Source organism: Danio aesculapii, chromosome 19 (assembly GCF_903798145.1).
Source record: "Danio aesculapii chromosome 19, fDanAes4.1, whole genome shotgun sequence".
NCBI classification, from domain to species: Eukaryota; Metazoa; Chordata; class Actinopteri; order Cypriniformes; family Danionidae; genus Danio; species Danio aesculapii.
The window spans coordinates 11,832,160-11,856,806 of NC_079453.1; the positions used below are offsets into that span (position 1 = coordinate 11,832,160).

Here is a 24,647-nt window from a genome sequence, read left to right on the forward strand (position 1 = left end):
TTTGATCAGCAACATTATTCAGGTAGACTGTGGTGTTTATATGATGCTCAATTGGTCCTCAAGGGACTGAAATGTGTCATAAATATCCCCCACACCTCCAGTTGCCTGGTTGATAGTAAGTAGGACGTTTTCAGGAGGTTCGCTGCTTTCCAAGTATATTTTCTCATTTTCAGACCATTTTCTGTAAACCCTAGAGATTGTTGTCGATGAAAAGTCTATTAGATCAGCAGGTTCTTGTCTTGCACCAGCAACCATGGTAATTCAAAGTAACTTAAAGTTGGTTTGAACTTCAGGGGATCATCTTGGCCACATCTACATCTAAATGCACAGAAATAATGCATGTGACGGATTGAGATTAGATATTTGTGTTAAGTAAGGGCTAATGTACATAGCAGAAAAATGCCTGACAGGTTTATGCAAAAACAACTAGCTAGATGTTCACCACTTATTGCAAGGCCCAATAGTGTATGGCTGCTGACTTGCACTCTCAGAGACATGCACTCAATAGAGCCAGGAATGTCACTGTGAAAGGTAGGGTTAGATGTATATATTTAAAGCATGCATGTCTTGAGAGTGTGTAACCCACCGGTCCTACACCACCCAACCTGCTCTAATCTGGGATTAAATTGGCGATTCTTTGCATGGGAGTTGGTTGCTCTAACAACGAGGCTAAAGATCATGGCCTCTAGCATCTGTTGCTAGAGCACCTTTTGAGAGTCAGAGAAATGAGGTTTACCTGCACAGCATTTCACTAGCTGACCTCTGTTACACCCACACCCCTAAACCTCCGTCCCTTCTGGGTCACGGCACCAGAGAAACATGTGGTCCTTTACCATCCAATCCACACCGAGCTGGGATCGAACTGGCAATTCTTTGCATGGGAGTCAGTTGCTCTAACAAGGAGGCTAAAGATCATGGCCTCTAGCGTCTGTTTGAGAGTCAGAGGATTGAGGTTTACCTGCACAGCACTTCACTAGCTGGCCTCCGTTACACTCAACCTCCTAAATCTCACTCCCATCTGGGTCATGGCAACGGTGTAACCCATGGTCCTTCACCATCCAACCCGATCCAAGCTGGGATCAAACCAGCGATTCTTTGCATGGGAGTTGGTTGCTCTAACAAGGCGGCTAAAGACCATGGCCTCTAGCATTTGTTGTTAGAGCACCTTTCGAGAGTCAGAGGAGTAAGGTTTACCTGCACAGCACTCTACTAGCTGGCATCTGTAACACTCACCCTCCTAAATCTCACTCCCATCCGGGTCATGGCACCAGAATAACAGACGGTCCTCCACTAACTAACCCACTCTGAGCTAGAATCGAACCAGCAATTCTTTGCATGGGAGTCGGTCGCTCTAACAAAGCTAGAACCATGGCCTCTAGAGCCTCCGCACTTCACAAGTTGGCTTCTGTGACAAATGCATGTCTACTAAGCCTTTCACCAAGTGAAGTTTCACAAACTAATTTCAAGGAGCATGTGATTGTCCGCAGCTGGTCCCTATCGATAATCATTAGCTAGCCAATCAGATTATTCCAAATTTAACATAAATATCCAGCCTAACTTTACTTCCTATCTTCAATTTGGAAGACCCCCATCCATCCCTTCTCCCTCCTCAATTCTAGGATCATGGGACATGGTGGCTCAGTGGCTTGCACTGCTGTCTCACAGCAAGAAGGTCGCTGGTTCAAGTCCTAGCTGGGCCAGTCGGCATTTCTGAGCAGTCTATTTCTATAGAGCCATCTTTATTAATCAAGGAATAGGCCAAATGAATGGAGGGAACTACCCAATCTTGTATCCCTCTAAATCATTCACACTCATACACAATGGACAATTTAGCCTACCCAATTCACCTGTACCGCATGTCTTTGGACTATGGGGGAAACCGGAGCACCCGGAGGAAACCCACGCGAATGCAAGGAGAACATGCAAACTCCACACTACCTACTGCGTCATTGCCATCAGATTATTGAAATGAATTTTAATGTTTTTTTTGGTTATTGTTACATAGAATGTGCAGTGATCAGTGTTGACTGCATTAATTTTGCACTTAAATTAGCCTGTGCTAATGTTGCATTGCTAAAAGTGCAGTATGCAAGTTTGACACCCAGTGGTTGAACTAGGTATTGCACTCCTGGTTCAAGACACACGCAAGCGCAGGTGAGATGATTGATGACGTCAACAGGAGTGTGACTGACTTTCATGCCCAAAGACTGATTTAAGGCTGATTTAAACCGTGTTCTAAATAAAAGCAACGGCAAGCAATAGAAGGAATTTTTTCCATATTAAAAGGAGTTTTTGTCCTAACCAACACCTGAAATTTATATTTTAGAAATGGCGGTAACAAATTTATAATAACTACACATTATGCATCATTTATTAAGCAATAGCATCTAGTGAGTTCACTGTTAAGCATTAACTCTACATTAACAGACATTAGTAAGCAGTTTATAACTTCAGCTACAAATGCTGTATTCTTGACTTGTAACCACATCTATAATGCACTTAATAATTGTACTTTCATAATTTGTGACTGGTTGATTTTTCATTACTAAATGAAATATTGCATTATTTACAAACCATTTGTGTTTAAGAGTAGTTAGAGGTTTTTGTGATCATTCAGAATGAGTTAGTGAATGATTAATAAACTATTGAAATTAACGTTTATATTTCCTATTGTTCAGGCATATAGTAATGGTTACTATGTATGTTAATACATAACTAACTGCATCAGAACGGCAGAGTCACTTGCTGTCTTCAAGAAACGACTAAAAACTGAACTATTTAGTCTCCACTTTCCTTCCTAATCTTAACTGCCTCTCTGGCTATACCACTAACTGTACTCTCTCTCAAAAAACAAAAAAACAAAACAAAAAAAACATCACTAATACTTTGCTTCTTAGACTTTACACACCTGGAACTTAGCACTTATTCACTGCTGCTCTTATAGTTGTGTAAATTGCTTCTTAGTCCTCATTTGTAAGTCGCTTTGGATAAAAGCGTCTGCTAAATGACTAAATGTAAATGTAAATGTAATAAATGCTTTATTAACTCAAATTCATGCAGTTTTGTGACCTAATCTAAAGTGAGGACTATTTATGCTTCATAAATCCCTTATAAATGGCAATTAAAGGCTTTGTATCAAATGAACAATAATATTTGCAATCTTATCTAAAAAGTAAAATTACTGTGAAGTTTAAACATTGCTGAATAACAGGAGTGTCAAAAATACAACATAAAATTGGATAAACCAACAATTCAATAATTTAACAATATAATAGGATGCAAGACTTAAACTGTACAGTAATTTTATTTTTGATGTATATTATAATTAAATATTATAATATTTATCTTTTTATTTAATACAGTTTCATTTGTGTATCTTCAAATGAACAGAAATTAATAAAGTCACATATTTTCTTTTTTTCCTGTTTAGAATATAACTGAGCCTTTAACAGTCATTTATAAAGCATGACTAGTCCTCACTTTAGATTAGGTCACAAAAGTGGATGAAGTTGAGTTAATAAAGCATTTATTAATATACAAATTAACTATTAGTATTTGCCTGAATAATAAGAATTATAAATGTTAATTTGAATAGTTTATCAATCATTTACTAACTCATTCTGAATGATCGCAAAAACCACCATGCTTAAATAACTGGTTTGTAAATGATTTGATACTTAATTAGTGATGAAAGTAATGAAAAATAAATCATCAACAAAGTATGAAAGTACAGCTATTAAGCACATTATAAATGTGCTCATAAGTCAAGAATACAGCATTTGTAGCTGCAGTTATAAACTGCTTACTAATGTTTATTAATATAGAGTTATTGCTTAACAGATAATGAATTCACCATTTGCTAATGCTTAATAAATGGTCCATAGTGTGTAGTTATTATAAAGTGTTTCCGATTCGGTTTCTATTTCTTGCAGCTGAACAACAGAAAACTATAACAATGATCACCTAGGTACACCTCATGTGCTTTATTCAGTGTTAAATACTAATAATGTGAGTTTTACATGACATTTACTGCCATACTACTGAAAGCAGCAGCAGATCTTCCTCAGATCTTGAAAATAAAATAAACCATTTGAAACTTTAGAACTGTGACTCAGTGCAAAACAACAAATATAAATAATGTTTCATATGTATTAATTGGATTATAAACCTTACAGTACCATTTCGTTGGAGTTCAGTGAGTGCACATATTCTGTGCTTCTTAATGTCTGTATTTAAATTTATGTTATGTTTCATCCGGTGCAAACAGCCAGTAACTGCAAATCTCATCAAGTAGCGTGTTGTTAATACTCGGGGTTACAATGTAACCTGCTCACCTAATGGATACGTTAGTAATATTTACATTATTAATGAATAAACACATCATGTGGAACTCTGAATCTGCATCTCATTTCGGACTGTGTTACTGTCCACCGGAGGTCAGATTTCAACGCGTAGTTTGAGAGACTTCCTGACAGAATGAATGAAATACAAGATGGCTTTAAACAGTCAAGAACTGATAAGCATGTAAATATTTATATGAATATAAACTCATAATGGTCAAGATGATTCGTAGTACCCAGAAGCTCCTGTGTTTTAGTTTCAGTGGTTGTTACATACCTTGGAACATTGTGACTGACCAATCAGCATCAAGTATTTCAAAGGCGTGTAAGAAACAGTTAACATAAGTATCAGAAGAGCCCTACCTACTAAAGTGGCCTATGAATATATCCTTTAACCTTTTAACTGCCTGCCTACTTTTATTATTTTGCATAGGTTACCATTAAAACTAAAAACACAGGAACAGAACTTTACCAAAGTAACTGGTCAAAACAGTCCTATAGTAGACGTTCAAGTGTTAAATTAAGTTAAAAATAAATAAGTTGGAACTGGAAACATTGTGGGTAATTGATACATACAGTGGGTTTGTGCTGTGTGAAACCAGAATTTTCATAGTGCCAGTGTGTTTTCCGTAGTCCTAGTGATTTTCCATAGTCCCTTTCTCCCTGCCTTTATCTCTCAATACACTTGTCAGATATTATACGACCCTATCATAATAAAGTCAATAATAATATAATTAAAATCTTAATAATATCTTAAACTCAATATAATCTAAATTATTTTTGTTTTTTATATGTACATATTGAGTGCTGCTTTATTAGCTTAGCAAAATGCTAACATCCAGGAATATTATGTGCGTTATACTGTATTAGATTCTTACTGAGCCACTGTCTATTAAGGTAATTCAAATAGCCACTTAATGGTTTTCTTAAAATAAATCTGCCCTCCATTGCCGTGCTGTAAAATAATAATTAGAGGAAGAGCATCTCTTTGTTATGTAAAAATATGTGCGCATATCAAATTTCTCACTAGTCCTCTGGGTGTTGATGATGACCTTCCCTTTGACCCTTCTCTGTCATCCTCAATCCATCTGCAAGAGCACATACACGCGACGCACACAAAGCCAAAAGGCAGAGCATTATGAATATATCATATATTAGATATGAATCATGCATACAAAGTTACAAATAAACATGAAAATAATATGCTGCAGTCAAAGCTGCTAACAGTATGCACATAGATCTGTTTTACACATTCATAGAATATATCATATTTTTATTTTTACCAAAAAAGTTTTTCCACACACACGCACACACAATTTGATATAGATTTTTATATATATATTCATAATATACTATATATTTTTTGTCTTTTCTGGTGAGGTTTTTTAGGTATATGTATTGCTCCCATGGAACGAATGCCTTTCACTTCTGCATTCTGTCCTTTCTTTTGACTCGAAAGCAGTTCGTTATAATTGTTATCCCATCGTAACAATATTAAGACTGTTAATATGATAAATAAATCAAATATATTCATATGAAGACTTAACTACTTGTACACTTACGGTTACGATGAAAAATTTCACAGATCTAAATATTATCAATTTTCATAAAAACTAAAAAAAAAGAAAATGTTTAATATTCATCACACTCTCGCAGAATTGACACATGCTTGACACATTAAATGACATCATGAAATATAGTGTCAATATGTGCAAGAAAATATCACAGTTTGAGTTCATTTATCGAAAGGAAATGTAAAATTGTGGACAAATAAAAATGTAGAATGTCGGAGTTAACTCAGCAGTAACAATTACCATGGTAAAATAATAAAAAAAACAACAACTATACTGGAATGCTAAATAAGTTACAGGTATAAACCTGATGATAAAGCACTGGAATTGAAAGAGCTCGAAGAACCGAAAGATCACCATCACACACATCAAGTATTTCAACATGAATCAATAAGAAGTGCGGATGGAATTCTGTTACTCAAGTCACCATGTTCAACAAAACGTAAATGGAGAGAAAAAAAGAGGATGTATTGCCTTCGTGTTCGCCTCTTCGCCGTTGCCTTCTTTTATTTCTCAGCCCTTTTTTTCTCTCCTGTTCTTCCCGCTTTACTCGCTTCTTTTCGCAATCATTTGGCCTTTCGTTACACCGGTGTCGTTCTCCTATTGAGAGTGTTAGTGTTTGAACTGTCTCCTTTTCCCAGTCGATCCAAGGTTCCCAGTCCTCGATCCCTCTCCATGGTGGCGGAGGATCCGGCGGACAGCGGAGGCTGTTGTGGCCCGGAGGAAGACGAGGTATTGAGGGTGGCATTGGCCGACGCAGCCAGATTGGACTTGGAAATAGATGGCAGTGTCCCTGTCATGAGCGCTCCTCCTCCACCACCTTCCTTTGTGGGAAAGTAATTGTGCAGCTGGTAAAGCGTTGCACGGTCGACTGTGCCATACATTGGTGGCTTACCTTCCCTACCTAGTGTATACATCGAAATATCCCCCATTCCTCCTCCTCCTCCTCCTCCGCCTCCTCCTCCGGAGTGTGTGTGTGGATTGGGAAGCGTGGCTACTGAAAATGGTGGAGGGCCGGCGGCGAGCGGTGGGCCAAAGTTTTTGGGAGCGATGGCTGACGTGGGCGATTGTTCACGGGAGCGGGACGGCTCTGCTGTGGAGCGTGAGCTGGACCGGGATGAACGCCGGCGGAAGCGGTATCCCGGCAGGCGTAACACAGCAGAGGTGGTGCTGCGGAAGAGGTCGGTGCGCGAGCGGCAGCGCAGTTCTTTGTTGCGCTCGATGTAAATGTTGACGGCCAAGACGCCCACCACCTCCGCCAGGATGAACGACAGGCCGCCGAAGTAAAAGGACCAGCCGTAGGAGTAGTGCCACTTCTTGTCCTCATCCTTTTTGGGAGAGATGTCGCTTAGCGCCGCCGAGATGTACACAATGACCCCTATGATGTTGCTCAGGCCTGAATTAAAATGTGAATAAAATGTTAGTTTAGATTGTTAGACTAATGCAGTGGTTCTAAATTTCAGTCCTCGGGCCCCCACGTCCTGCACATTTTGTATGTCTCCCTGATATGACACACAAGGATCAGTACATAGATCTCTCTGTTAATGAGCTGATGATCTGATTAAGGTGTAATAAATAAGGAAAACACAAAATATGGAGGGCGGGGGACCCGAGAACAGAAATTGAGAACCACTAGACTAATGTTACACTAAGGGCGCCTCTCCATCGAAGTTTTTGTGCTGCAGAAAAGCAAGCTGATCTTTTTCTGTTGCTGTCAATTGAAGCACTGAGTTTAAAAAAAGAGCTTTGATTTAAGCCCTGGTCATATCACACGAATTTGTCACGACGTAGTGTGTTGTGGGGATTTGTAAACAACGAATGGTGTCATGACACAAGATTCAATTGTTTCTTCCTGTGTACTGTGGCATAGTTCACGACAACCGATACCATGTCTGCAACGCTTCACGACACCATTGTAAAAAAAGTCTAGCATGTTTAATTTTATTTCCATTCTTCACGAAGAGTTCCGTCTCGTGGGTGACAATGTGCAATAGTAGCACATAATTTCTCGTATATCTCAGCAAGTGCTAGTCAGGTAATCAAAAAATAGATCAAAAGATCAATCATTGGTTATGCAAACCTTAACTACATTCTCAAAAATATTAAGATGTATTAAGCAATTTTATCTGACAGACTGGCACAAATATGCAGACATCTCCGTTCTCACAGTGAGTTTCTGAGTTCTCTCAACCTTCCAAGCAAGTTTGATCTTCCGAGGTAATCTGGGAACATGTTCAGTGCTGCGAATATGTTGTAAAAGCATGATCTGCTTATTCAGATTCGTCATTAATAGTGAAAACAGTTTAATATAGGCTTCAAAAATATTTTTTTCCAAGAAAAACATACAAATTATATTTTTGTTTGTGTCCGTCCTGTACCTAAACTGTGCCGGTGGATGATTTGTTTCGCTCTGTGGAAAATAAGGATTTAATTAATGCTTCACTGTAGTCGTTGTATCACAAACCTCTGTCATATATTAGCTAATTTTTAATATGTCATTATTTTAAAGATTATGTCTTAAGCATCTGATTTTTTCCTTGCTGCTGATGTGCTTTCACTTTCTCCGTCTTACTTGCGGCAAATTCAGACGAGGGAGTGTTTATTAAGCAACCCTGACAGAAAAATATACATTTAGATTTAAAAGAAAATATCTTAATATTAGAAAGGAATCATAAGTTTGATCCTATCCATGTTGTAAGGAATGCTCTTTTAAAAAGTAGTTATTAGTTGTCAGCAAGGATCAGTGTTTATTGAGATTGAAATAAGATTAAAAAAAATTGAAATTGAGATAAGAAATTTTGTTTTAGCAACACCTTTGACTGCTTTGGGAAAAAAAACGCTCGTCGTAGATGTAACTGGATGACTTATTGTGAAGAAACATATAGCCTGGCACATTTGTTACCCAAGTCAAGATTTTATCAAGATAAAATAGCATAATCTGACAAAGTGACTTTCGTAACCGACAATAAAAATCGTGTGATCTGACCAGGGATTTAGTTGGTCAGTGTGCTTATAGAACAGCACAAAAAAAGCTTTGGTGGACATGCATGTTCATACCCAGAATAATATAAACTATAGGGTGATGAGATATCTCAGAGTGGAATATGGGATGGACAGTTAAGCCCATTTCTCCACTGCCCCATATGTAATACTTAGGGCTGCACGATAATGGGAAAAAATTACATTCCAATCGTATTTTTTTTTAAATATAATTTTACAAGATATTTATCTGAAAAAAAAACATAATTTTACATTGATTAGGACAATTTCTAGGGTCTATCTGCATAAAAATGTACAAAATTGTAACTAAAAAATGTACATACAATAAATTAATTAAAGAACAAATGAAAACATCAGAACAAAGATGAAAATGAAATGAACATTGCTTTATGGTTTTTGGTCTTCATAGTATAAATAATTAAACAATTAATGTTTGTTAAAGAGGAACTTTATCATTTCATGTCCAAATGGTTTAAATTCAATTGAAATAGCTTGAGATCCTGCAATGTGACTACTGCAGATTCGCACATTGCGTTATTGATGTTGAAACGATATATTGTGCAGCCCTACTCTGGATACAATCAAAAAATTTTAAAGGATTACCAAAACCAAACCAAAACTGAAAACATTTTCAGTATTTCTATTGAGAATTAATTTAATTTTACTTCAGTTTTAGTAATTTTAGCATTTCAAATTAAACAATTTCAGTTAGTAGACAATTAACTGTTGTTACTAATATTAATAATCTATTTGAAATTAGCTTATCTCTTTTTAATCGTAATCATAGTAAAGGCATTAGCAAAAATTTTATCTACAACAAATGTGTGAAACTGTAGACTAAAGTAACAGCTGCTAAAATAAAATAAAAAGCTGCTAAAATGAAAAGCTGCTAAAATTAGCTTTGTATCACAGGAAAGAAATATTAATATTACTATTATTCATTTTAGAAATTAATTTATTGCATGGATTGTAAGTTGGTTCTGAATGAGACATTGAAATGTGGTACAAAATAATGTCACGACAATTTAATAAACTCACAAAATTAGGATCCATAATTACTGTAAATTTGTATTCTGTAAGTGTCACAAGAAAGATTTTTACCTGCCACCACAAACAAAATGCCTGCTCCCAAAATGATGTGTCTTTTGGTTTTGTAGAAGCGACTGGATGCCACACACACTCCACCTAGCAGCAATAATATGGCACTGAGGATTGGAAATATACTAGAGGCTCTGACCACACCTACGAGAAGAAGAAAAAAAGAATACAAATAAATGCATAATTTCTTCCCATATATAAAATTAATGGACCATAAAAGACCATAAAGACTCACGTAAAAGGTACTCAGCAGCGTCCTGGTCATAATCCGCATCCTCTGGGAAATGATTAATCTGGGAACAAACTCCTCGCTTTAGTCCTGAACACAAGAGATTAATCAAAATAAAATCGCAAATCCAATCGAGCAATGCTCCTGTTGTCATGCACATCTTGTCGGGAAAGCATGGTTGTGTGATCAGCAGTAAATATCCTCCGAAGGCCAGAGGGTTCACTCATGAAATAACTCCCACAAAGAGGAAACCCATCATTTTAAACAGAAGATTTTACTTATTTTATGTGACTAACAATCGCACAACTAAGTAATCATCTCACAGAAGCAGCAGTTACTACATAGAGCTGCAGTTCATCGGGAAGCAATGCAAACAGCTGTCATTATCACAGAATGATCATCCTAATGTCATTATTGGTTAATTAAATCAATTTCGATTTTGCATATCAGTGAACTACAACTCTGTGTAGTAAATTATCTGAAAGCACATGCTAGAGGTTTACTAGAACCGACTTCACTGACAAAATGTGCATGAATGTGCATTTTTAAAATAATTTCCAAGCCCTAATTTCTAAAAATAAATCAGTGCCTCCAGGATTTTGTGACTCAGCATTTTTGACTGAGCTCTTTTATTTCATTTATTATGATCATTTATTGTCCTGTATGTGTCAAATATGAAATAGTAGACTTTATTGGATAAAAAGGTAAACACTTTAGTTTCTCTTTGTTTCCTTTTTCTCAAGTTCAATAAAGTAATATAAATTTTGCAAGACTTCCAGAATTGTTGCAGAGATTTCTCTGTATGTTTTAACTACAAAACAGCACAATAAATGCTGAAAGTATTGCATTTTAGGCCCCAGAAAAATGCACCACAAAATACTGGAGGAGCTGCTACGTAAAGCAGCACTTCGCATCAGTGATTCAACACCTGCTTGTACTTTTAAAAATAAAGTTTCCAAAAGAGTTTTCACAGAAATGCCATTCAAAGAATCAGTTTTGCTTCCCGGTATAGAACCTTTCAGTGAACAATAATAAAAATAAATACATTTTTAAACATATTTTCTATTATGTTCTAGTGAACCTTTCTGCACTATTAAAAATATATATATATTTTTTATAAAATTGTTCTTTTGATAGTGCACATTGTTATTCTTTAGATGGACAATTAATCTGTGCAAGTTAATCCACTGAAAAAAAAACAGTAATCTTTGGTAATCTTCAATCAAAGTCTGACCATTGGCTTCAGTGTCTGGAGTGGCCGTCCTTCGCTTTTGATGTCAGTTTGACGACTTCAGCAACAATATTCTTAACCACGCCCCTCTTACCATTAGTTTGAGGGAATGATGCGCATATGAAAGACTGCCTCTAACTCAATATTCAGTTTTAGTTGGAAATACTTTAACATGCTGAAATATAACTCTTAGCAGCTTCCGGTTCACGCACACTTTAAAGAGCGTGGGTGTCTTGTTTAAGTTCAGCATGAAGTGTCCTGATTTGTTTCCTTAATCATTTCCTGTTTTATTTCTCAAAGTCACTATAAATAAAAAAAAAAATTGGCCAACGTTCTAAAGCCAAAAGGTGTCTAAATGGGGTTTGTTGAAACAGTGGCTGAGGTGTTTTGTTGGAAATGGATTGAGAGTGGATGTCAATGGCTGTGAGTCACCTCAGGTCAAAGGCATCATGCAGCGCACCCTCTGTCATTCTCTTTTTCTCTTATTCCTTTTTTTTTCCCTCTGTCTCATGTCATATAAAATATTCACTTTAGTCAACATGTTGATATTCTGCTTATGGCCATTTTCGTACTTAACGTCTTAAGGGATATCTGCGTTTGAAACCATAAACCATTATAGATGACAATTATTTCATTGTGTTTTGCAGAACTTTTAGTGTTTAGGGATGATTATGAAGGTATTAATATTATTATGAAGCTATTTATCACCACTTTTTAGTGGAAACACTGAATATCCTTCACCATAAAATATTTACCATGACTTTTCTTGATTTAAATTTTAAAAAGTAAAATAAAAAAAATATGATTTATGGAGAACTGAAACTTGCCCAAGACTTTTCTTTTCTTGGGGTGTGAAAATTTTGATTTTAAATGTCTTTTATTAGATTTATTACTATAATAATAATAATAATAATAATAATAATAATAATAATAATAATAATAATAATAATAATAATAATAAAAATAAAAATAATAATAATAATAATAATAATTATTATTATTATTATTATTATTATTATTATTATTATTATTATTAATATATTTATATTATTATGCTGATTGCATGCATTACAACATTCTATAGAGCAGGGGTGCCCAAACTTTTTATTATGAAGGGCCAAATACCAAACTTGATTGAGGGTGGTGGCCCAAAGCTAAATACACCAAACTGTTTTACACTAAAGTTGCCATAGTAACTTCCTAATTTAATCATATTTAAAATATATAGAAAAAAAATGCTTTAATCGTGTTAATAATTTAACAAAAGGTTATGTTGTATTAGAAATGACAATCTCTGTTTGAGGGATTTGCCCCAACTTTCCCCATCATTTGTCCATCTCTTAACTGATTGGTTGGCGGCAGGGCTTGACATTAACTTTTTTGATCACCAGCCACTATGGCTTGTAGATTTCCAACATTACTAGTCACTCCCCATTTTCACTAGAAAGTGAAAGAATGTGTTTGATTTTGTGTTATGTCCACATGCCTCCTTATTCATTTAACTTTTTTCTCTGTCGTGTATGAGCTTGCTCAGTGTGTATGAGAAAAGGTTGTGTCGCATTGCTATTAGTTTTTATTTTACATGACGTTTCTGGGCTCAAAATGAAGGATTTACCAAATTTATCTCTGACCACACCAAAAATAAATAAATAATTTTTTCTTAGCCACAAATTGTAAATTTGTCAAAATAAGCTGAATATAGCTGTATACATGCATTTTTTATTCAACTAAATGTTTTTTACAATTTCTTTTTTTTCGAGATTTAAAAAATAACTATTTTCATCTATCTAAAATATGCACCGTAATCTGTCCTGGCTAAAGGTCTTAGATCACCAGTTAACTACACATAAACTGAGAGTTAATCTCCCATTAAAGCAATGTTATTGCAAATTATAATTAAACTATATTAACAAAAATAACTGTAAGCAAAAGCAAGCAGGTGAAAGAAATATTGTGTGTGATAATGAAAGGATGGTCACGCGCACACGGTTAATATTAGTTTGCACTTAGCCTAAATAGACGCTCCAAAATCTGTTTTTTTTTTCCCCACTCGCAGGGGCCTCAAGTGCAGGGACCCTAGGCCTGTGCCCATAATGTCTATTGGTTAATCTGGCCCTGGCGCGAACACAGTTATTTTTGTCAGTCGTGCTGCTTCTCAATTCTAAGATCACATTTGCACAAATATTGGGCCATCTTTACTGTCCAACCCTGCTTTTAAGAAAACTACAATTAAAAATTATTTTCAACCAGCCAAAGTGGCTAGTGAGAATATCTGTCTAACCCGCCACAGCTGAAATCTACCCGCATTTGGGGGGTTGGCGGGTGTTAATGTCAAGCTCTGGTTGGCGGGCCAAATCAAAGGTTACCATGGGCCAACTTTGCATCTCTGCTATAGACAACTCTGAACTTGGTTCTAAATTTCTTATTATTTTTATAAAAATAAATAAAGATTTCAAAAGTCAAAAAAATAGCTACATTATTATATATTTTTAAAAGAAATTTTAATTTTTTTATCATTATTAAATGTGATATAGTAAAAAATATATATATAATATATATTTTTTTAATTTTGAAAACAAATTTTATTATTTTTATAATTCAGAATTACAATTAATTACAATTATTTTCATCATAAACACTGAACCTACTTCACCATGATGCTTTGCAACAGAATTACTATTGCAATAAACATTATACAAAAAAATATTAAAACATATGGGTACTGTAAAATGCAAAAAAGGTAATAATAATGATATCAAATACCCTTAAAAATAGAATTATTTTTGCACTGAATAAAGCAGAGGACTGAAGTGAGCAATATAATAAGTGGAAATGACTTTGTTTTTGTCTGGTGTGATTATGCTGCATGGCACCTTTGACCTGCCATGACTCACCGCATAATCACAGCCACTGACATGCACTCCTCTGGGTTTCTAATGCAACTGAATATATAAAAAAAAATACAGTGTGAGTTAGTTTAAAACCTGTCTCCAGAGACCCGTGTGCTGTTAAAACAACCAGCTGAACATGAGCTACACTGGCTAAACAGATCTGGAGGCACCACTTCTTACAGCGCTGTTGAAGACTGTAGAGCGTAGAAGACTGCAAACACAGGCTGCATCTGAAATCGCCTACTACTGAGTAGGTACTGCATCTGAAGTTAAATCGACCGTTAGAAAAGTATGTTCTATACAGTATGAATGCAAGTAGTATGAATGGAACTCGGACACACTACATCCGCCATTTTGTCATGAACATGTGACCTACCCGCATCAGTTGCGTCCCTTTACTCCCATTCACACCCATCAGTTGCGCACTTTAAAATCTCACCAGAAATAATCATTCATCTGGGTATTTTTCACATACTGTTTTTTTAAAATCTATCAATTCAGACATACTACTCGGCTCGCATACTGTTTATAGTGTACTATATAGTATGGAAGTATGCGATTTCAGTTTCAAAGCCATGTCAATCAGCTGGTTTTTCTTTTAGGTGATCCGCTGGTGAATAGCGGTTTTAAAACTCTCCAGTGTCCCTGTATCTGTGCTTACACTCAGTATAAACAGTGATTGGCCGTGAAGATCATCAGTTCACCGAACTCATCACAGTCATTTCTTCTGAGCCCGTGAACACAATGGCAAATCAGCACTGTTTAAGAACATGCTCAAAAGCACTCAAAATGTTAGTGGGAAATGGATCATTTTAAGATTTCAGTATCGATTGGTATTGAATTCTAGTATAGTGACAACCCTATTACAGACATTTTTTACAACAGTTTTTGCAGCATCATTGTTTGTTTTGGCAACAATGTTGCAAAACTAATTTGAAAACAAATGTTCTCTGGTTTTATAATTTATATTTAACTAAGGTACGGTACAGTCAGTTTCATCTGATCTCATGAATTAATCCAAATCACACAACAGCAATTACCTGAACACCCGCAAACTTGTAAATAAAGAGGCTGTTGGCATTTTGGGAGGTGATTTGGCATCAACAATAAGTTTGGTATTACTTCAGACAACCAGCTCGATCGGATGTGGCATTATTTAGAGGAAGATAATGTGGACATGGAACACGTAAAATATTCTTTGATGGTTGTTACTTATTGACAAGGTGATGTCTGATCTAGTAAAGAAGCATTGATTGTTATAGACTGACAATTCTCTGGGGAAAGGGCTTGGTCCAGATGCATATTCTTTATAATCGTTTATGGACCTTCGTTGTTATGAACCCTCTGGGGTCGATAAACGTGCTGGAATCTCAGAGCTCCTTTATGGCTTTGAGTATGCATGCAGATTAGCTTGGGACAGCTGTAAAGCTGGAATAAATTGGTGATTCCAAATATAAAATTTATTTGTAAGCTATTTATTTCCTATTGTAGCTTTTTGATTTAGTGGCTAATTCGTATGAATTTGTACGATCTAATTCTTACAATTTAGTACGATTTGCTCATCCCCCAATGATGGTTTGGTTAAGGGATGGGGTTAGGTGCCATGCCTGTTTTTTAAAAATCGTACAATTTCGTGCGACTGAACTCTGAACTGAATTTGTATGAATTAGCCACTAAACTGACAAAACGTAAAATACTTACGTCTTCTCGTGAGATCAGGCTGATATATATTCATTCATTCACTCATTCATTTTCTTTTCAGCTTAGTCCCTTTATTAATCTGGAGTCGCCACAGTGGAATGAACCACCAAGTTATACAGCATATGCTTTATGCAGCGAACGCCCTTCCAGCTGCAACCCATTACTGGGAAACACCCATACAAGGGGTGGTACTTTTTCCTCAAAAAGTGGACTTATTTGCAGTTATTTGCCTCATTTTCTATTTAATTATGAGGTTTAATACTGCATTTTAATGACTTTTAAGCATTTTTTGGTTAAAAAGCTTGTTGAATGGTTATCAGAAGCAAACTTTTTGATGTACTAAAACATTTCCTTAAAGATTTTGAAAAAACATAGTAATTTATTACATGATTTATTATTAAGAAATAAAAAAAAATAGGATTCGTAATTTTTTTTTTCAATTAAAAACTAGCTTATGTTCAATGATTAGGCAAACAACAATCTGGCCAGCACATTAAACTTTCCTCACTTAGAATTTGGCCGTTTTAATAATAAAAAATAAATAACAATAATAATGCAGAGCTTCACATTTTTTCTAAATTTTTCTCTTGTTAAAAAGTGAAATTGAAAATTTATGGATAATAGCCTGATAAGTATTAAAATTAACTTTAATATGGGCCACCTTTGATGCTTCACACCTTTTTATTGGTCATTTTTTGTTTGAAGAATAAGGTTTGGAATAAAAGTTAATTGTAAAATGTTTTCTCTATTTAACAACATTACAGTAGGTCAGTAGTGAAAGATGACTTCACTTTCGTCAGATTGTATGTTTTCTTGCACAGATGTTGGACTTTCATTGGCCAAAAAGTCACAACAGCTAATACAGGATTCCACTTGGTCTTAAAGCCTTCTTCGATGGGTCCTGCTGACTGTTTCCCCAATCTTTATATTCAGTTGAAGAGCTAGTAAACTTTTACAGCTCAGAACAATGTTCATTTATGTCTAAATGTTTAGTCTTGTGGCAAGTAGTGCAATAAATGGGATAATGTACATCCAGCCAGTTGTTTCGGCAGAATAAAACTATTTAGGTATTCGCATCAGGTGGCTGAAAAGCTTTTCTGGCTTAATACTGCAAGAACAACCGGCTGAATGTACATTATCCCTTATTTATTAATTAGTATGAGTAATTTAAATGAATTTAAATTCATTTAATTAGCTCTCACCCCAAAATGTTTTTTAACCATTTACTCACCCTCAAGTTGTTTTCAAATCTCTATGAGTTTTTTACTATGTATTTTTATGACAGAAGAAATGAACTTATGCAGATGTCAACTATGCCATGCCATTCATTAAATTGGTATAATTTGATACACTGATCTTTCTATTTACCAAAAAGTCCTAAATAAGATATTCAAAAAAAATAAAGCAGCACAATCATTTTCAGTATTATAATTATTATTATTATTATTATTACTACTACTACTACTACTACTACTACTACTAATAATAATAATAATAAAAATATCTCTATTGTCAATCAAATGAATGCAGCTTTTTTTTCAAAAGCATTAAAAAGTCCTACTGACCTTAAACTATCTAAAGTTATAAAGTAATGATGAATTAAACTTACCATCCAAATAAAGCATAATAAAAGGCACTGGTCTAAAATACAAATCTTAAATGCAACCATTTGCCCTTCTTCACTATAAAACTTCCATTAATGACTTTGTCAGACTGCACAGGTTGAGCCCTCCTTCACACATCATTTCCTCCTCACATTCACACATGGCCCAATCCTTCGCCCCCTCACACAGACCCAGCCGTTCACTCACCCTCCAGGCAGCAGATCCTCCAGAGACCGGAGTGGGTGAGGGCTCCCGGGTCCTTCTTGTCCTTGTTGTGCGGGTCATCCTGAGAGGAGTTGGCAGTGCTGTTACAGATGAAGGCGCGAGCGTACAGCCAGTAGTCTGTGCCGATGGCCACGGTCATCAAGGCGAAGGCTGCGAATGCTCCAACGGTGGTGAGAAGCACCTGAATCCCCCGCTCGCACCACACCATGGCTGAAATCAGAGAACGCAAGTAAAGAATAATTGACGATAAGCCAGCTATTTAATACAAAAGCAATGCATTATTTTTTAATAAGCCAATGTATTAGAGGCAGCACGGTGGCTCAGTGGTTAGCACTGTCGTGTCACAGCAAGAAGGTCGCTGGTTCGAGGCCCGGCTGGGCCAGATTACATTTCTGTGTGAAGTTTGCATGTTCTCCCTGTCTTTGTGTAGGTTTGCTTCGGGTGCTTTGGTTTTCCCCAAAGTCCAAAGAAATAGGTGAATTGAATAAATTAAATTGGCTGCAGTGTATGAGTGTGTGTGTGTGTGTGTGTGTGTGTATTAGTGTATGGGTGTTTCCCAGTACTAGGTTTCAGCTGGAAGGGCATCCGCTGCGGAAAACAAATGCTGGAGTAGTTGGCGGTTCAATCCGCTGTGGCGACCCATGATAAATAACAGACTAAGCTGAAGGAAAATGAATGAATGTATCGGATTATTCCACTTTTACTGCACATATTATATTTACACCCAATACATTTGACTGTTTTCAGTCCTCAAACAGCTGATTAGTCTCTTACACATTTCATCTAAAGCCTATTGTTTGCTTTAATTAGATTTTTTTAATCTGTTGTAGGCTGTTTTTTAAAATAGCAGAATCATTCGGCGTAGTAATATGGAACTAATGCAGTGAAGACCTGCCCAGAATTACTTTAGCTGTGCTTTTATCTGAAAATAACTGCACACCTTTGACTGTTCAACAGCCAATCAGAATCAAGCATTCAACACTACTGTTCTATAAATGTGACATATGTTGCACCATTTCAAAAGTCTCTGCTGGGTTTTTCTCAACCTGTTTTAAAGAATTGTATAGAAAAAGAGTGATGGAAATGACAAATTTCGAATAAGATTTGCGTTATTTGTTTTTTTCACACACTTGAGGTGGTTTTGGACTTGTGCAACAAAGGGTTAAATCAATTACGAGGAGATGGAATCACATTTGCCGAATTAACTCTAACCTAGCGAATATTACATCCACGTGACTCCATTATGCTTTGTGCTTTGTTTACGGTTGGTAGGTTACCAATTCTACAGTCAGCCGCTCTAACAACTTAATGGAAACACTCCTAATTTGCATTTCTTTTTGAGGACTTTACATTAGGATGGAATAAGCAGAATCACCAGCCTCTCTCACACAGTAATACTGGTAAATATCAAGAACATTAACCGGGACGACTTTACCGGTAAGTTTAAAAAAGTGCTTTTCACGCAGGCAAGGACGTTCCAGAATTTTTCATTCACACTTCCATTCCAAAATACCGGTAAATTCTGACATCATTAACCAGAAACGACCTCTAAACCGCAGCGCTTGTATTTGTAAACATTATAGGGGTCAGACATTTGTTGATAGTTTTATTTAAAGCTTTAGCATTCATGCATACAGTTGCTTTTATCCCAGAGACATCCAACGGCAGAAGTGGTAACCGGAGCTAAATGTTTACACATTTGACTACATTACAAATTTTGTGGATGGATAAGTATTAAGAACAAGGTAAACTCACACCGGGTAGACTTACAGCGGTTAGTCGTAATCATTTTATCGATAATCTTTTCCACAGTTGGCATTAATAATGAATATAGAAACATTATCTGACTATCAACTATCAGCTAAATGTGTTTGGAAAAGTATTCAAAAACTTTATTTTCCATAAAAGCACGGATGTGAATTGTTCTGATTGGCTGGAGTAGATGTCTCATGTCATCACATCCTAAACGTGAACGCGCTCTTTCCGGCAATTTTCCTTCTGCTTTCACACAGAGCAGCATTCCGCCAAAATACCAGTAATGTTAAAGCTTTTCTTTTTGGAAAATTGCTGGAATGAATTAACCGGTATTTTCAAAAAGGGCCTGTTCACGTTTCGGTAATTTTAACATTAGTTAACATTAGTGCCATTTGAGCCTGCTGTTCTCGCCTAAATCCACCAGAGGCGGCTGTCGACTGGCTGACTGACTAACCGATAGTAATTTAAAAAGCACAGATTGACCCGCTTGCCCCCTAAATCTAACCGACAGTGTTTTGAAAAGCAATCCAGAAAAAGAAAAGGCCTCGTGGCAGCCTGATTTTAACCACATTTTCATATTTTACCACATTTTCACCCTGTTATTTACTTGATTATTTAATTTTTTGGCTTTTGGTTTTGTCTTTCCTGCTTTCTGGAACCGTTCATCGCCGGACTCGAACCCCATCATTGCGGTCAACTCCTCTCTGCATCTCAAGCCTGCCGACGTACATGGCAAGCTTCTGGTCAAACTGGTAACAGCAGGAAAGTTGTCCATATGAAGGCAAGCGGTCAGCTGCTAGCTTGTAAAGGCACAGTGCCATACCACCTCGTAGCGTTCATTTTAAAGACGAAATACAGCCATGCGTCCTTCCGGCTACATAATTCGCGATCTCCAGAAATGTATATAGGGCTACGTTTTCAGAAGGAGCCTATGTTGAATTAAGTGGTGGTTTAATTCACTGTGGTGACCACTGATAAATCAGGGACTAAGCCGAAGGAAAATTAATGAATGAGAACCTATTAAGAAGATAGAGCAGGGAACTAAAAGAACTCAATGAACGTTGCGCAACCAACACTTCGGGAACATCTGAAGACATCTGCGAGAAAGTTAGACTTAAAATGATGGTGGAAGCAGACTTCCAAAAAACATGACAACCAATGTGATAACAGCGCCGACGGCCATTAATGAGATCTGATTACCTGGAGGAATGTGTCTTGCCTTCCCATCCATCCCTGCAGCTCTCCAAGCCTAGTCACTGAAGATTGAGCCGACCAGAACGTCCAAGCAGCAGCATCCATCGACTGTTATCCCTCGCTCTTTCTTTCCCCTCTTTCCTCTCTCTCTCTTTCTTTCTCTCTCTCTCTCCCCCTGTTCTCCTGCCCGTGGGTGGGTGTAGATTTTCTAGGTTTCGCTGCTTTTCTCCTCTCAGAAAGATTTCATGGCAGGAATCCTACCGCTTCTCCTCCTGAAGAGAAACAAACAATGAGAACAGAAACAAGGGTTACAAAACAAACACACACCTCAAGCTTGCATTATTGCCATTAAACGATCATTATCATGACAGCAATACGCTTTACATGTATGCCATCCGAGAGGAGATGGTTACGTCGCACATACATCCGTGCGAGGAGCGAGGGATATATAAAGAAAAAGAGAATAGAAAGCAAGACAGAGCGTGCGCCATCCCGTCGCCATGGCAACAGCGCGTTCTGAAGTGGAGAACAGAACAGGATGGTGTGTGTGATGTTGGTGAGTGAGGTGATGCCAGTCTGTGTGTGTCTGTGTGCTCATGATAACATACCTAGTGGCTTGGCACTGTCATGGATGTCCAGAATGCACCTGGCTTCGATCAGCAGTGTTTTGAGTGATGCGGTAATGACATGCGGTGCGAGGACAGCTGATCTGTCTCCCTGTGACGAGCTCAGACTCTAATAGGCGGTTGCTTAGAGTTCTGTTCTGCAATTGTCGTCAGTCCTGATCATTCTCAGAAAACAGGATGCCAAATTGTCAAAAACAAAAAGGCTGCCAGGAAGTTAAACTGTTTAGATTAAAGTTAAAGCTAAATAAATAAATAATATAGCCTAGAAATACTGTATACATATAAAAGGTTATCATGGCTACATGCATATACTAATAATTAAGAATAAATCCTGGTCACTAAACAAGAATAATAATAATTTTATGTACATTTATTAATGTAAAAAAAACATACTAGGGCTGGGCAATATTGCAAAAAATGTATCACAATATCATGTTTTATATCATTCGACATCGATAATAATTGAATATTTTTAACAATCTATTAAAGAATATTAGTATTTATTTTTATTTAATCACTTATAAAAACTATTATTTACCAACATTACTGAGGCAGTTTTAATAGTCAAAAACAAAAATATTATAGTAAAAAACAAAACTATATTTACTAAGGTAAATTGTTTTAATAGTCAAAGACAACAATATTGATATTTTGTCAATATCGATAAAACTTTTTTTATATTGACAATGGCGTTTTTAATCGCCCAGCCCTATACTATACAATTATTATGCCACAAGCATTCCTCACTTCTATGTTACAATGCAACTGATGCATTATTACAATTCTAATAATATAAATTTATTTTGAAAAACATATTATGCTATAGCTATGCATATTATGCAATGCTATAACACGAGAGGTCCCGGATTCAAATCCCGGACGAGCCCTCATGTTTAATTTGTTTGTTTTTTTTGTCCTACTGCACTCATCTTGTTTTGAGCTGGGATCAAACCGGCGATTCTTTGTATGGGAGTTGGTTGCTTTAACAAGGAGGCTAAAGACCATGGCCTCTAGCGTTTGTCGCTAGAGCACCTTTAGAGGTCAGAGGACTGAGGTTTACCTGCATAGCACTTCGCTAGCTGGTCTCTGTTACATATATTTAAATTGTCATACAATTAAATCACATTATTAATTATTTAATTAATAATTATTATTACATTTAAATGGGGTTCTAACAACATTGAAAATAAAACAAATGCATGAAAGTTCTGGTTTCTTGAATTGATTTGAATTGTTCTTCAAATCCTCTCATCCATATTATGCATACAATTAATTTAATAAAATCATCACAATTATTATTATTATTATTATTATTATTATACCTCTTTTAATACATACATCTATATTTTCCCCCTTTATTTTGCTTTTCGGCAAATATGAAGGCTTTCCTATGGCCACGTATTCCTCAAGTTTGTGGAGAAAAGGCAAGCCAAGAGGTTCAACGATACATATGAATGAACTTCTCCAGGGCACAAATGGCCTCCCGAACAAAACATTCCCATTTCACAAAACAGGGCAACCATGTGTCATGTCTGATAATGTATGAAACTACAGAGATTCAGTGCCTTGCAGGAATGCCTGAAGTCATATCACAAATCTTATACAACAGGAACAACAACAAATACAAATACAAAACCAACTGAAATACAAAAATTAGACTCATACGTGCTTAATATTGCTGTTGTCATACAGGAATCAATTAAGTGACCGCATTTTTCATCAAAACACATTAGGCTAATGAATGAACCCAGCAAACAATTTTTTGTTTAATAAACGTGTAATAAACATCTAAACGTAGACAGCTTGGCTAAAACCAGGCTAAACTTGGTCTTTCAGTTAAAATCTAATAGATATCTAAGAATAGCCCAAAACTAGACTAGTCGTCAAATAGACAGATTAGACAGACTTTGTATGTGTAGTCATTCATTTCTGTTTATTTGATGACTAGTCTAGTTTTGGCCTATTCTTAGACGTCTATTACATTTTCACGGAGATCCCAAATTTAGCCTTGTTTTAGCCAAGACGACTATGCTTGCACGTCTATTAGACATCTATTAGACATCTTTTAAAAATAAAAAATGCTTGCTGGGAATGAATGAATGAATGAATGAATGAATGAATGAATGAATGAATGAATGAATGAATGAATGAATGCTAACAGAGAGGCATCCAGTGATGGTTGTAACATACGTGACTCCTGAATAAATGTAATTTAAACTGTCAAGCGCCATAGGTCTTGGTTGAATAGGTCACTAGTGCAACACGTAGCTATGATGTTGCTGTGCGAGGAGACCTTCAGCAAATCAATGATTTGTTGTTTTGATATTAAAGGCGGTGATGAAACATAAACCCGATGACTGATTTCCCTATGCCATCAAAATGACTGACAGACGCTTCTCAAGAGACGGATACTAAGCGTTCAATCCGCGCGCGCATCTCCATTGAGCTCGCGCATCTGCCATCGAGGCGCTTTTACAGATTTCACAATATCCAACACCTGGATAACAGCACAAAAACACAAATAATCCAAACAGTTTTGAAAAAAATATCTTGAATAGCCAAACAAGCGTCAAGTAAAAGCGCCCGCATCACGTCAGGTTAATTTTCACGATTCATTTCGAGTGTTTTATAAAGCACTTCTGTAAGAGACTCTTATAAAATGTATCAAATAATCTGAATATGAGAATGTTTGATGTATTCTCGCCTTACCTTTGCAGTTTCGACATGTATCCCTGTTGCTTGTCGGTCGTAATTCTCTGAGGCGGTTCTGGAGAGGCGGTGAATGAGGGGGCGTTCAGAGACAGTTGTGTTGATGTGAATAAACGATGCTGAAGCAGGAATTAGCCGACAGGACTTGCTTAATATTGATCAACAGACAAATCACAGTTCTCTAAGAGCAGATCTGCGGAATGACAGAGCCGAACTAATTCAACAAAGGGTATGGATTCTGTCAGAGGGTAAAGAATGGACTGATTATATTAGTTGTTTGACTTATACTTAGTCTAAAATATTATTATTTTAATTACCTTATCCAGCTCAGATGCTATATTTATTTGCGTTTTACCTCACAATCTTATTTTCATTTGTGAAAAAGGGTATTTAGCCAGAATGAACTCTATTCACCTCTAAAATGCATCTCCAACATCAAGAACCACAACAGTTAAAGCAACACTGTAAAAAAA

General features: G+C 36.3%; 1 protein-coding gene across 2 annotated transcripts; it reads right to left on the bottom strand.

The window, feature by feature from the left end:
• Window positions 1-5,617: 5,617 nt before the first annotated feature.
• cacng8a (calcium channel, voltage-dependent, gamma subunit 8a) lies at window positions 5,618-24,326 on the bottom strand. 2 transcript variants are annotated; one of them, XM_056479069.1, is made up of 6 exons: window positions 24,175-24,326; window positions 20,846-21,111; window positions 17,873-18,100; window positions 10,245-10,328; window positions 10,013-10,153; window positions 5,618-7,307 (listed from the first exon to the last, which is right to left on the bottom strand). In XM_056479069.1, the coding sequence occupies exons 2-6, from the start codon at window positions 20,874-20,876 to the stop codon at window positions 6,493-6,495; spliced, it is 1,299 nt and encodes a 432-aa protein (XP_056335044.1). In that variant the 5' UTR covers window positions 20,877-21,111; window positions 24,175-24,326; the 3' UTR covers window positions 5,618-6,492. The 2 variants fall into 2 exon arrangements, with proteins under 2 accessions (XP_056335044.1, XP_056335045.1); XM_056479070.1 differs by lacking the exon at window positions 24,175-24,326 and adding an exon at window positions 21,448-21,642.
• Between the last annotated feature and the right edge of the window lie 321 nt (window positions 24,327-24,647).